Raw genomic sequence first — 15,173 nt, forward strand, 5'->3', positions numbered from 1 at the left:
ATCTCATGATATTCTTAGAATATTGTGTTAAGAATGGCAAATTCCAATCTCAAACTAATAATTCAACAAACATCTAAAGCCAGAAATAAATTCCAGGGGCTCCTGGGTGGCTCAGTCGCCAAGCATCTGCCTTCGGCTCAGGTCACGATCCCAGGTCCCTGCTTCGCGGGAAGCCCGCTTCTCCCTCTTCCACTCCCCCCGCTTGTGTTCCTGCTCCCGCTCCCTTTCTCTCTGGAGCAGAAACTCCTGAAAATTTAAACTGGTAGGAACACTTAAATGGTAGTTTTAAAGAATTGCTGGAGGTTGAGTGTGGACTGGCTGGGGGAGGGGAGGAATAGCCATTCACACTAAGTTCACTTTAAGAAGGTCGATGCCGGGCGCCTGGGTGGCTCAGACGGTTAAGCGTCTGCCTTCGGCTCAGGTCATGATCCCAGGATCCTCGGTCGAGTCCCGCATCGGGCTCCCTGCTCCTTGGGCGCATGCTTCTCCCTCTGCTTCTCTCTCTCTCTCTCTGTCTCTCATGAATAAATAAATAAAATCTTTAAAAAAAAAAAAAAAGAAGGTCGATGCATAAGCGGCCCCCGCAGAGGGAGGCAAAGCGGAAAGGACGCGGCCGGAAGCGGAAGGGCGGCAAGGGTTAGCGGCGTCTCAGTTGCCATGGAGACGGGAAGAGGCAGAGAAGGGCTGTCTGCAGAGTCCGGGTCCTACGCGTTCCGGGGCGCGACGTGGACGCCAACCTCGCATCTGGCCGGGATCCGCAGCCCCAGCGAGTCCGCCTGGCTGTCCTCTTTGACCTACTCCGAGGCCTTTCACTACGGCTTCGGGGGCCGGGCCCGCCGCGTGGGGGGGGCCCCTCGCGCTCCAGCCGCTCCCCGAGCCGCAGCTGCTGAGTCTGCGCCCCACCTCGCTGCGCAGCCAAGACATCTCGCACTTGCTCACCGGCCTCTTCCGCAACTTGTACACTAACGAGGTGATCGGCGAGGACCTGAGCGCGAACTTGATCAAGGCCCGCGGCAGCGAGGATGCGCGCCACGAGGAGTTCGTGGACGAGCTGCAGCGGGTAAGGCGGCCCCGGAGCCCCGCGCGCTCCCTGCCCTTGCTCTCCGGGGACGCGGTGGCGTCACGTCCGCGGACAGTGCGGGGCGTCCCAGGGCGCGCCCCTAGAAAGGCAGGCCCCCGCAGGACTCAGCCGCTCGACAAGTGCCAGCACCTGCCGGGTGCCAGGCACTGAGGATGCAGCTAGGAAAACGCAAAGTCCCTGCCCCAGTGTGTTCGACATCTAGTGGAAGGGCACTCTCTCCGCACGTTTACAGAAATAGGCACGTAAGGCATATGTCTGTAGCGCCTATCCATCTTCATTTCTCTATGTACATACACACACGAAATAATTGCATATGTAAATAAAAGGACTGGGGCAGATAGCCGAATAGTTGTTGTTCCCTGGAGATGGTAAGGCTAAAAGTCACCCCTTTTGGGGTGCCTGTCTTTGTATCACAAACCACAATCGCAACCTAGGCATTCATTGCCAGATTTGAGGAAGCATGCCTCGTCTCTGGGAGACAACTGCTTCCTCGTCTGTACAAGGAGGAAGGCAGCTGACTTGGATCCTCTCTGCTGAGTCTGACGGCTGCCCACACTGCTGAGGAATCCCTTAAAGGGAGTCTCAGGTGAGGTGGGCATCTGGGTGGCACGCCTCTGTCTACCACAGGTGGTGTGCTAACTTGTGTTTGCTCTTTCAGAGTTTGGGTGACAGCTGTGAAGGCAGGAGGCAGAGTTTCAGGCTCGGCTCTCTTCCCGAATTTACTATGAAACCTTTAAGACGTTTCCCTCTGTGGGTCTCAGTTTTCACATCTATTAGGTTGGACCAGTTGGTCTCCATAGTTCTGTGATTGTTTTGTGCTTCACAGGAAGCCCGATGCTGGGGGTGGGGGTGAGTAAGCTCTGCGATCTCAGCCTATTTCTGTGCATTTGATGGTCTACCTGCCAGATTCGGAAGGTCTATAAGCAGCGACTGGATGAAGTTGAAATGTTGGAGAGACATATCATTCAGGCCCGAGCACGAGCCCTTGCAGAGGAAGAACGGATCATGCAACTGGCTGAAGTGCATGACCTTGATACCTTCCTCAAGATGCCTCCAGGTGTGTATAATGAACTCCCAACATGCCCTTCACCTGATTCCCCAGCCGTTAATATATTACAGTGTTGGCTCCGCGGACCACTCTCTCTCTAGTAAGAATGTTTGGAGATCAAACTGCAGATGTGATGTTTCATTACCACGAAACACTCTAACATGCATGTCTCCAAAACAGGGACTCTCCTATGTAACCAGCATACAACCATACAAGCCTAGAAATCAGCATTTGTGCAACACTAACCTCCAATTCACAGATCCCATTCAGATTTCACCAGCTGTCCCACAGTGGCTCTTTCTCTTCTCTGGTCCAAGACTCTGTCTAGGAAGTCATGTTGCATGTGATTGTCAAGACCCATTTTTAGGGGTGCCTGGGTGGCTCAGTCAGTTACGCATCTGCCTTCGACTCAGGTCATGATCCCAGGATCCTGGGATCAAGTCCCACATCGGGCTCCCTGCTCAGTGGGGAGTCTGCTTCTCCCTCTCCCTCTGCCAGCCGCTCCCCCTGGTTGTGTGCTCTCGATCTCTATCAAATAAATAAAATCTTTTAAAAAAGACCCATTTTTAGAGTCTTCAGTTTGAAAGAATGTCTTGATCTTTTCTTGTCTTTCATGTTCTTTAAGAAAATTTCTTTTCTGGGGCACCAGCGTGGCTCAGTCAGTTAAGTGTCTGACTCTTGATTTGATCATCAGGTCATGATCTCAGTGTTGTGGGATTGAGCCACGGGCTCGATGCTGGGCGAGGAGCCTACTTGAAATTCTTTCTCTCTTCATGTCCCTCTCTCTCTTTCTCCCCCTCTGCCCCGCCTCTCTCTTTCAACCTCTCAAAAAAATTCTTTTTTATTTGAGTACAATTGACACACAGTGTTACATTAGTTTCATGTGTACAACTTAGTGATTTGACAAGTTTATGCATTATGCCATGCTCACCACACGTGTAGGTACCATCTGCCCATACCTCACAATCACAATGTCATTGACTGCATTTCCTATGCTGTGCCTTTTATTTCGGTGACTTTTCATTCCATAATTGTCTTTCATGTTCTTGACAGTTGTGTTTCTCTCCCCCAATTTTTTTATTGTGCCTAAGGATGCATAAAATTTACCATCTTACCTATTTTTAAGTGGACAGTTCAGTGGTATTAAGTACATGCATAATGTTGTATGAACATCACCACCCTCCATCCCCAGAATTCTTTTCATTTTGCAAAACTAAAACTCTGTACCCATTAAGCAATAACTTCCCATACCCTTACCCCAGCCCCTGGCAACCACCATTCTACTTTCTGTCTTTACAACTTTTTTTTTTTTTTTAAAGATTTTATTTATTTATTTGAGACAGAGAGAATGAGAGACAGAGAGCATGAGAGGGAGGAGGGTCAGAGGGAGAAGCAGACTCCCTGCTGAGCAGGGAGCCCGATGCGGGACTCGATCCCGGGACTCCAGGATCATGACCTGAGCCGAAGGCAGTCGCTTAACCAACTGAGCCACCCAGGCGCCCTACAACTTATTTTTTTTTTTTTAAGATTTTATTTATTCATTTGACAGAGAGAGAGAGCAAGCAAGAGCACAGGGAGAGGCAGAGGTAGAAGCAGACTCCCTGCTGAGCAGGGAGCCTGACATGGGGCTCGATCCCAGGACCCTGAGATCATGACCTTAGATGAAGGCAGACACTTAACTGACTAAGCCACCCAGGCGCCCCTGTCTTTACAATTTAGACTACTCAAAGTACCTCATACAAGTAGAATCATACAGTATTTGTCTCTTTGACTGGCTTATTTCACTTAGCTTAATGTCCGTAAGGTTCACCTGTGTTGTAGCCTGTGTCAGAATTTCCTTTCTTTTTAAGACCGAATAGTATTGTCATATGTATGTACCACATTTTGCTTATCCATTCATGCATTGATGGTCAGTTGGGTTGCTTCCACATTTTGGCTATCATGAGTAATGCTCTGAACAGGATGTACAGATGTCTCTTTGAGACCCTGCTTTCAATTCTTTTGGGTGTATACCCAAAAGGGGAATTGCTGGGTCATATGGTAGTTCTATTTTTAATTTTTTGAGGAACCACCATACTGTTTCCCACAACAGCTGTATCATTTTCACATTCCCACCAAGAGTGCACCAGGATTTCCATTTCTCCACATCCTTGCCAACACTTGTTATTTTCTGTTTTGTTTTTTTTTGATAGTAGCTCTTCTAATGAGTGTGAGGTGGTATCTTATTGTAGTTTTGATTTGCATTTCCTTCCTCATTAGTGATATTGAGTCTCTTTTTATGGACTTATGGCCATTTATGTATCTTCTTTGGAAAAATGTCCTTTCAAACCCATTTTTTAATCATTTTTAAATTGTTGCCTGTGCCTTGGTGTCATATCAAGGCCTATAAGAAATCATTGTCAAGTCCAGTGCTGTGAAACTTTTGCCCTACATTTTCTTCTAAGGGTTTATTATTTTAGGTCATACATTTAGGTCTTTGCTTAAATTTTTTAATTGGAGTATAATTAATGTACAGGGTTATATTAGCTTCATGTGTACAATGTAATGATTCAACAATTCTATACATTACTTAGTGCTCATCATGATAAGTGTACCCCTCCCCTTTTCTTTTGAAATTGAGTCTGTTTTATTGGCTCTAAATAAAATTTTGTGCTTAATGGAACTAGCTTCTACAAATTCTTAAGGAATCTTAATGTACAAGATGTTCCAAAATAGCCAAGACGCATATTTTGTGCTTAGTAAAAGCAAATGGCATTAAGCACCAGTGTGAAGAAAATTCTCCATTACAAAATTGGAAAGCCAGCTATGTATTCCGCCAGAGGACTAGCACTTACCTTGCTGTTTGTATCATCAAAGATAATTACACTAAAGCTGGACTCAGCCTCTCCGCACAATTCTTTTTTTTTTTTTTAAAGATTTTATTTATTTATTTGACAGAGAGAGACACAGCGAGAGAGGGAACACAAGCAGGGGGAGTGGGAGAGGGAGAAACAGGCTCCCCGCAGAGCAGGGAGCCCGATGCGGGACTTGATCCCAGGACCCTGGGATCATGACCTGAGCTGAAGGCAGTCGCTTAACCAGCTGAGCCACCCAGGCGCCCCTCCCCACAATTCTTTACACATCCTTGCTCCTTAACTTTGTGGCAGGTGAATTAGGCAGTGATCTCACCATGTTCTCTGAGCCACAAGGAAAGGGAGAGGAGCTGGGGGGGAAGCTCAGGAAGGAAGATTCGCCTCTGCACTAAAGCTTACTGCTCTGAGTTAAGTAAGCTTCATCCTTATCTTACAGATGAAACTGAGACTCCACAAGTTTCGCTACCTTGTTCAAGGTCACCCAGCTAGTAAGTGGTGGGAGGTCTTTTAGTCAAAGTGGGATTTATAACTTGGAGTGGCTGATACACCATCCAAATAAAGAAAGATATAGGTTTGAGTTTTTTGGGTAGGGAAGGATATACTTAACATTAGAGCGTCTTCAGTAGTTCTCACCTTGGGGCAGTGCTGTCCTCCTAGGGGGCATGAAGAAATGTTTGGAAGCATCTTTGGTGTGCCAGTAAAGGGGGTGGGTTGTGTTCCTGGCTTTTAGTACTCCATGGGTCAGGGATGCTAAGACACACTGCAGTGCTTAAGATGGTTCCACATAACAAATTATCTATCCCAAGATACAAATGGTTTCCTGTTGAGTAACACCATAGGTGCCTCATTAAGTTCATGAGTTAGAAGTGATGAAATTACTTTAACTCCTTGGCATGAAGTCAGACTGAGAGATGCAGTGACTCACAATAAGTGTACTCTTAATCCCTTTCATTTCACTCACCACCCCACCCACCTTCCCTTTGGCAACCATCAGTTTTTTCTCTGTATTTAAGAGTCTGGTTTTTTATTTGTCTTTTTTTCTTTGCTCATTTGTTTTGTTTCTGAAATTCCACATATGAGTGAAATCAAATGCTTATTGTAGCATTATTTACAAGAGCCAAGATATGGAAGTGCCCAAGTGTCCATCAATAGATGAATGGATAAAGAAGATGTGGTACATATATGCAACGGAATATTACTCAGCCATAAAAAAGCATGGATCTTGCCATTTGCAACAACGTGGATAGACCTAGGGGGTTAATGCTAAGTACAATAAGTCAGAAAGAGAAAGACAAAGATCTTTGACTAACTTTGGTATGATGTTTTATATGGTGTTAGATAAGGGTCCAACTTCATTCTTTTGCATGAGGATATCTACTTTCCCCAGCATCTTTTGTTGAAAAGACTGTTCTTTCCTCATTGAATGGTCTTGTTATCCTTGTCGAAAATCATTTGACCATATATGTGAGGGTTTATTTCTGGGCTTTTTATTCTATTCCATTTCTTTATGTGTCTATCGTTATGCCAGTACCATATTATTTTGATAACCATAGCTTTGCAGTAAGTTTTTTTGGGGGGAGTGGGTTAAGAATTTTTTTAAGAGTTTATTTATTAGAGAGAGAGAGACAGAGATAGTGAGAGAGAGCACGAGCAGGGAGGAGAGGGAGAAGCAGGCTCCCCGCTGAGCCGGGAGCCCAATGTGGGGCTTGATCCCAGGACCCTGGGATCATGACCTGAGCCGAAGGCAGACATGCATAACTGACTGAGCCACTCAGGCGCCCCTGCAGTAAGTTTTTAAATTAGGAAGTGTGAATCCTCTGGTTTTGTTTGTTCTTTTTCAAGATTGTTTTGGCTATTGGGGATTCCTTGAGATTCCATATGAATTTTAGAATGGGTTTTTCTATTTCTGCAAAGAACATCATTGGGATTTTGATAGGGATTGTATTGAATCTGTAGATCACTTTGGGTAGTATTGACATCTTAGTATTAAATCTTCTAATCCACGAGCATGGAATATGTTTCCATTTATTTATGTCATCTTTAATTTCTTCAGCAATGTTTTGTACTTTTCATTGTAAAAGTCTTTCACCTTTTTAGCTAACTTTTAAGTATTGTATTCTTTTTGATGCTATTTTAAATGGAATTGTTTCCATAATATCCTTTCCAGATCATTCATTACTGATAGAAATGCAACTGATTTTGCATGTTGACTTTGTGTCCTGTTATTTTGCTGAAATTCATTTATTCTAACAGGTTTTGTTGTTTTTTTTTTGTGTGGGACTTTTAGGGTTTTCTACATATAAGATCATATCATCTGCAAATACATGAATTTACTTCTTCCTTTCCAATTTGGATTCCTTTTTCTTTTTGCCTAATTGCTCCAGTTAGAACTTCCAGCACTGAGCTGACTAGAAGTAATGAAAGCAGGCATCCTTGCCTTGTTCCTAATCTTAGAGGAAAAGCTTTCAGTCTTTTACCGTCGAGTATGATGTTTGCTACTGGTTTTCTATCTGTGGATTTTATTATGTTAGGGTAGTTTCCTCCAAGTCCTAATTTTTTTAGTGTTTTTATCATGAAAGGGCATTGAATTTTGTTTACTGTTATTTCTGCATCAGTTGAGATGATCATATGATTTTTTTCCCTTCACTCCACTAATGTGGCGTATTACACTGATCAGTTTTCATATGTTGAACTACCCTTGCTTTCCGGGAGCAGATCTCACTTGGTCATGGTATATAATCCATTCAATAAGCTGCAGGATTCGATTTGCTAGTATTTTGCTGAGGACTTTTGCATTGAGGTTTGTAAGAGATATTGGTCTGTAGTTTTGTTGTTGTTGTTGTTGTTGTTGTTTTGTAGTGTCTTTGTCTGGCTTTGGTATCAGGGTAATCCTGACCTTATAGAATGTGTAACTCTTTTTTTTTTTAACTTAAGAAGAGTTGGTATTATTTCTTTAAATGTTTGGTAGAATTCACCAGTGAAACCACCAGGTCCAAAACATTTTTTGGGAGGGGGAGACTTTTGATTACTGATTGAATCTCCTTACTATCAATTCAGATTTTCTATTTTTTGGGATTTTGTCTTTGTAGGTTTCATATTTCTAGGAATTTGTCCATTTTATCTGTGTTATCCAATTTGTTGGTGTAGAATTGTTTCTAGTACTCTTTTATAATCCTTTTTATTTCTGTGGAATCGGTGGTAACATCCCCACTTTCATGTCTGATTTTAGTCATTTGGGTCTTCTCTTTCTCTTAGTTGATCTAGCTAAAGTTTTGTCAATTTTGTTGATTTTTCTGAAGAACCAACTTTTAGGTTCATTGGTTTTCTCTGTTGTTTATCTGTTCTGTATTTATCTGTGCTCTAGTCTTTGTTATTTCCTTCATCTAGCTTTGGGTTTAGTTTTTCTAGTTTCTTAAGTTCTAAAGTTAGATTGCTGATTTGAGATCTTTCTTGTTTTTAAATGTGTTTGTAACTGTAACTTTCCTCCTTGGCACCACTTTCACCGGGTACTGTAAGTTCTGGTATGTTATGTTCTCGCTTTCATTATTTGTCTCTAAGTAGTTTCTAATTCTAATTCCTCTACTTGTAATTGTGATTTCTTCTTTGATCCGTTGGTTGTTTAAAAGTGTGTTGTTTAGGGGCGCCTGGGTGGCTCAGTCGTTAAGCGTCTGCCTTCGGCTCAGGTCATGATCCTGGGGTCCTGGGATCGAGCCCTGCGTCGGGCTCCCTGCTCGGCGGGAAGCCTGCTTCTCCCTCTCCCACTCCCCCTGCTTGTGTTTCTGCTCTCGCTATCTCTCTCTGTGTCAAATAAGTAAATAAAATCTTGAAAAATAAATAAATAAATAAATAAAAGTGTGTTGTTTAATTTCCACAATTTGGTGAATTTTCCAGTTTCCTACCATTACTGATTTCTAACTTCATCCCATTGTTGTCAGAGAAGATACTTGTATGATATCTGCCCTTTAAAATCTACTGGGGTTCAATTTGTGGCCTTACATATGATCTGGGAAATGTCCCATGTGCACTGGAGAAGAACATTAAGCTGCTCTTGTTAGGCAGCGTTCTGTCTGTTAGATCTACTTGGTCTATTGTGTTCTTCAAGTCCTCTGTTTCCTTACCTATTTTCTGTCTGTTTTTCTATCTGTTATTGTAAAAGGGGTACGGAAGGCTCCAACTAGTATTGTAGAACTGTCTATTTCTCTCCTCAATTCTGTCAATTTTTGCTTCATTATTTTGATGACCTGTCCTTAAGTGCCTAAATATTTATAATTGTTCTATCTTATTGTTATATTGAAACTTTTATTAGTATATAATGTCCTTCTTTGTGTCTTGGAAACTTTTGGTTTTAAAGCCTATTTTGTCTGATATTAGAGTAGCCACCCTTTTGGGTGTTTTTGCATGGAATACTATCAGTTACTTTTTGGTTACTATTTGCATGGAATCTTTTTTCATCCTTTCACTTACATTCTGTTTGTGTCTTGGATCTAAAGTGAGTGCATTATAGACAGCATATAGTTGGATCATGTCTTTTTAGCCATTCTACCAACCTGTCCTTTGATTGGGGAGTTTAATCTATTTACATTTACAGTAACTACTGATAAGGAGGGACTTCTGTCATTTTGTTATTTTTTTTCTATATGCCTTATAGATCTTTTATCTCTTATTTCCTGCATTACTGTCTTCTTTTGTGTTGGGTCAGTTTTTGTGTGTGTGTCTGTGAAATGTTTAAATTCCTTTTTAATTTCTTTTGTGTATATAAACTGGTTTCTTTGTGATTACCATAGGGATTACATTTAACAACCTAAAGTTATAACACTCTAATTTGAATTTATACCAGTTTAACTTCAGTAACATACAAAAACTCTGCTTCTTTACAGCTCCATCCCCACCCTGTTAGGTTGTTGATGTCACAAAATTACATGTCACAGATTATATCTTTATGCATTGTGTGCCCAGAAGCATAAACTAACAATTCTTTTTTTTAAGATTTCATTTATTTGAGAGAGAGAGAGAGAGCATGAGTGGGAGAGGGGAGGAGCAGAGGGATCCGCTGAGCAGGGAGCCCGATGCGGGGCCTGATCCCAGGACCCTGAGATCATGAAATTAAACATTCTTGGATTCCTCTTATTTTGATATTGTTTCAGTTGCACAAGAGTATAGGCAGAGGTGACATATCTAAGGAAACCTAAGATAGCATGAGCATTTTCAAGTTCATTTCTTAGGATGTAGAACATGGTGGGATATTCTGGTAAAGACTTAAATTTGATAAGCTAGGAAACAGCTTTTTATGTGGCTCAGCCCTCTCATCTCTAAAAGGGAAGAATGTTAAAACTCGCTTTTGTGGTTATAGTAAAGATTATATAATGTTAAAAAATAGTGAAGCACTGTGTATGAATACAAAGTTCAAATAAATACGGTTATTGTTGTCCCAGACATGGTTATCTCTCATTGTAAAATGGAGCGCTGAGATAATGATCTAAAAAATTTTGTGATTTTTTTAAATTAAAAACTGGATATTTGAATCTAATAATGTGTGAACTCAAGAAATCAGATTCTCCCCCTTCTTGCCATTTTTGTTTATTGGTTTTGTTTTTAATTGTAGGCTGTCTGTGCCAAGAGTCAGCCTGAGGTGTACACTTAAGGTCTTCTCATTTTCTGAGCTTTTCCCTGGGCATGTGCAGTCATGTTCTAATTTTCCCAACATCTGCAGTTGTTTTTGAATGTCCTAGTCTTTAATATCTGGTTCCCAAAAGGGTTTGAAAAAGGAAGGTCAAGGAGAGGAAAAAGGGACGGGGCCCTTTAAATTGCCTACAAGTTAAAAAAAAAAAAAAAGAAGCCTAGAAATGTCTTCTGCTGCAGGGGGAGGGGCTTGCATCAGTGGAGGCTGCTGGCCTCTTTGTCTACACCTCTGTGATCAGAAGCGGTAATAGGAAATCAGAGCACAGGTCCCTGGTATTTGGAAGACGGAGTCCTTTTTGCTCACCCAGGCTCCCACAAACTACGCAGGCTGCGCCAGGAACGTGTGCACAGATGCTCGCCATAGGAGTTGGATGGGGGCTGGGTAGCTGCTACTCTGCTAAGACTTGGATTGACCTCCAAGTCTTCCCTAGACTCCAGGGTTCCAAACTCGTTACATTAGAGTGCTTCTGCCAGTGCAGTTGTTGCCTAAGTGCGGAGAGGATTTCTGGTGCTTCCTGCTCCAGTCGTCACAGAGTCCCCTCTTGATGGTTCCTGGATGGCCTTTCGTTCCATAGATGGCTCTCCTCTTCCCTTGTGACCAGACTCAGACTCGTTCTGGGCAGCAATACCACAGAAGTGGTGGGGCCCTCTCCTCGCCGCAGCGGTCAGAAGGCACAGGTGTTATTAACCTGGATCACCTGGTCAAGTTGGCATCTGCTGGGGTTTGTCTACATTAAATTCTCCGAATTAAATTATAAAGGATGAGTGTTCGTGGAGAGGTAGCCTCAGATTTCGCCGATTCTCCTTCTCAAAGCTCCATCACCGCCAGCATTCACGGAAAAGCCTTTATTTCAGTCAGTCACCTCCATTATCAGTTTATTTGCTAAAGGAATTGGATTGTTTTTCCTATAGACTTGTCTGTAGTCTAGATTTTGCTGATTTCAACATTGTGGTGTCGTTTAACCTGTCTTCCTGGTTCCTGTGTTTCCTGCAATTCAGTAATTAGTTCTAGAGACTTCGTAAGGTTTAGGCTCAGTTTTTTTGTGGAGGAAGGGGCAAGACCACTTCATAGGTTGTGCTGTGTGCTGTCTTCAGGAGGTCTGTGATGTCTGATGTCTCTCCCTCCGTGATGCTGGTGGCCTTTGCCTGGATCTATTATTTCATTAGGGGTTGTAAATTAGGACAAAATGCTAATGGTACTGGTACTTCCATAAAGAGAAACTTTTCAGCTACTACTATGATTACCCCAAGGTATGAATGGGCAGGATTAATTCTTTCCCCTTATTTGCCAGTATTTATTTTTATTATTTTTATTATTTTTTAAATATTTTATTTATTTATTTGACAGAGAGAGAGAGCACAAACAGGGGGCATGGCAGGCAGAGGGGGAGGGAGAAGCAGACTCCCCACTGAGCAGAAGCCCGATGCGGGGCTCGATCCCAGGACTCTGGGATCATGACCTGAGCCGAAGGCAGACGTTTACCCGACTGAGCCACCCAGGTACCCCTATTTGCCAGTTTTTAAAATAATGAGTTCGGGGGCACCTGGGTGGCTCAGTCGTTAAGCGTCTGCCTTCAGCTCAGGTCATGATCCCAGGGTCCTGGGATCGAGCCCCACATCGGGCTCCCTGCTCTGCGGGAAGCCTGCTTCTCTCTCTCCCACTCCCCCTGCTTGTGTTCCCTCTCTCGCTGTCTCTCTCTCTCTGTCAAATACAATCTTTAAAAAAAAAAAATAATAATAATGAGTTCGTTCCCCTAGCTCTTCCAAAGGTGACCAAAGAGGTTTGTTGGTTGATTTTCAGTATCATTATGAACTCATGGATTTCATAACTACAGTTCTATTTATTATCTTTATTAATGCTCAAGTTGTCCCGTCTTTGGCCAGTTAGAGCCTTTTCAAGTTCTCTCCTAACTCTTTTGATACAATAGCAGTTGTCTTTGATAACTTCCTTATTTTCTGGAATGGTCAAATGTTCCAGGCTTATCTTATTGCCCCAGACCTGGAATCAGCCATTTCTCCAAGAAGGCCTGGTTCCTTTTATTGTCCCCAAAGACTTTGATCTATCCTCCTGCATCTCTGAAAGTCATCATTTTCCAGTGCAATAGGCAGTGGGGACTGTGCTTTTAGGGTCAGGAGACCCAGCGTATCTGTGGCCCCGAGGGAAGGAAAAGCGGAAGGTGTATTGGCTTGGAAAGGCATTAGACTTATGGGGTCCTACTAGGGACCAGATGCTATGCAAGATGCTTTGTATGGGTTATCCCACTGAACCCTTCCAACAACCTGTGAGGTAGGTTTTCTCTCCATTTTATAGCTGCAGGAAACTGAGAGAAAGGATCAAATGACTTCCCTAAATTCCCACAACACAGAAGGGCTGGGAGCCAGGTTTGGACTTGAGTGAGTCTGCTGTCAGAGCCCGCCTCTCTTCTACCAGGAGCGGGAGGAAGGATTGTTGACCAGACCAGGTAGGGCGTCACACAGGTGTCGGTGACGTCCCACAGGGCGTGGCTCTGGGCGCGAGGCCCTGGACTTGGTCAGGCCTGCCACCTCAGAGGCTCAGCACAGCAGACAGTGAACATTCAGTTGTATTCCGTATCTCCTGTTCCTCCGCCTCCAGAGCAGAGTCATGTAGCTGCCAGGACCCTCGCTCCATTGTGGATTCGGCAGAGATTGTTGGTAGCAGATTCTTGGGAGCTATTATTGGTTGCCTGTTGTCCCCCGAATCCTGGGAGTCCAACACTGTTCCTAGGATTCTATTGGCTAGAGATCAAGGGGGATGAAATAATTGTTTGGTTGTTTTTAAATGAAAGTGAAATAAAACACTGTGAACTGAGAAACAAACCCGAGTCAGGGGAGTTTTTCAATGACCTTCATTTTGTCTTTTTACCCAAGATAATGTTGTTATAATCAGACATTATCTGCCCTGGTTTCTCAGCCTTCTGGTAACGTTTCTCTTTTATTTCAAAAGTAGCAGAAGTAGAGATCTTGATGCAGTTCCACGGACATCCCTCTGGTTCCTGCTTCTGGTTGGGAGAAAAGGGCGAGGTGACCCAAGAAACTTCTTTATACCTTAGATGACTGGTGGGGAGGACATGCCTCTGAAACTTTTCTTATTTGAGGCATAGAGGCAGCCTTTCTCTGTTTGCTAATACAAATGTCACAAAGTGGGGGAGCCTGGGTGGCTCAGTGTTAAGCGTCTGCCTTCGGCTCAGGTCATGATCCCAGGGTCCTGGGATCGAGCCCCGCATCGGGCTCTCTGTTCAGCGGGGAGCCTGCTTCTCCCTCTCCCACTCTGCCTGCTTGTGTTCCCTCTCTCACTGTCTCTCTCTGTCAAATAAATAAATAAAATCTTTAAAAAAAAACCCAAAAAGCAAATGTCACAAAGTGGAAAACATATGTAAATTCTCCAGACAGAGGGGGAAGATCAAACATTTTGTGCTTTCATTCCCTTCTTTTGCTGATAAATTGTCCACATTATCTCTTGGGGAGTGGAACAGAGCCAGGTGCAGGAGCATAGGGTCGGTGCAGGAAGCCCACTCTTCCCGGGTGGAGGAGGATGCTCACAAGGCCAGTGAGGGGTGTTCCAGGCCGGACATGGAGAGAGACTTTCCAAAGAGCTGACACACAACCTGCCCCCTGCTTCTGCAGACGTAACACCTAACTGTCCACAGCCTGGGGGAGGACTGCGGAGACAAGGGTATCAGAAGAGAGAGGCTGGGCGCCTGGGTGGCTCAGTTGGTTGGGCGACTGCCTTCGGCTCAGGTCATGATCCTGGAGTCCCGGGATCGAGTCCCGCGTCGGGCTCCCTGCTCAGCAGGGGGTCTGCTTCTCCCTCTGACCCTCTTCCCTCTCGTGCTCTCTGTCTCTCATTCTCTCTCTCTCAAATAAATAAATAAAATCTTAAAAAAAAAAAAAAGAAGAGAGAGGCTACATCTTCTCACATGGCCCTGCCCTTTGTGTGGAAGTTTTATCTTGTAATATTTCAAATAGGCCGTCACCAAAGTCCTTGGGAACTGGGCTGGAACAGAACTTGGCATTCCTGCCACCCCCTGCTGAGGTCTCTGTATTGCAAAGGAGAGGCGAGGCATTTCCCAGAATGCAACTTTTCCCCATGGTTCCATGTTAGGTCACTCATGAAAGGCTCTTGTTGAGTTTTGGAGGAGGAGGAGGTCACTATTCTCCAGAAGCAGTAGCAGGCAGATGACTGAGCAGCTCTGAGTTTCACAGCAGCTTCCAGATAACTTCTTGAGAAGCCCCTCCCTCAGTGCTGCTGTCTTAAGTTGGTAGTGATAGTCTCCCTGACCTTCGATCTCCCATTCCATAGTCCCCTGCATTCAGCCCCTTTATATATGACATACAGAGAGTGATTTCTGTTTTCCTCACTGAACCCTGACTATAAAAGGAACTAAGCCAAACCTTGAAATTCCTAAATTAATAACTATTATGGGAGAAACATTTATTCTTCGCTTGTCTCACCCTTGGTTATAGGAAACCTCTGAAAGGCAAGGCCATGTTG

At 43.8% G+C, this 15,173-nt stretch overlaps 1 protein-coding gene across 1 annotated transcript in view; it reads left to right on the plus strand.

Annotated features, from left to right (window-relative positions):
* The first annotated feature begins 642 nt into the window (after positions 1-642).
* Positions 643-15,173, plus strand: part of DLEC1 (DLEC1 cilia and flagella associated protein) — a 74,622-nt gene continuing 60,091 nt past the window's right edge. Inside the window, 3 exon segments of the mRNA XM_034992090.1 lie at positions 643-843; positions 845-1,060; positions 1,988-2,138. Of these exon segments, the coding sequence (XP_034847981.1) occupies positions 658-843; positions 845-1,060; positions 1,988-2,138 (553 nt within the window). The 5' untranslated portion in view covers positions 643-657.

This window comes from Mirounga leonina, unplaced genomic scaffold (assembly GCF_011800145.1).
Source record: "Mirounga leonina isolate KUSES-001 unplaced genomic scaffold, KU_Mleo_1.0 Mir_115, whole genome shotgun sequence".
NCBI classification, from domain to species: Eukaryota; Metazoa; Chordata; class Mammalia; order Carnivora; family Phocidae; genus Mirounga; species Mirounga leonina.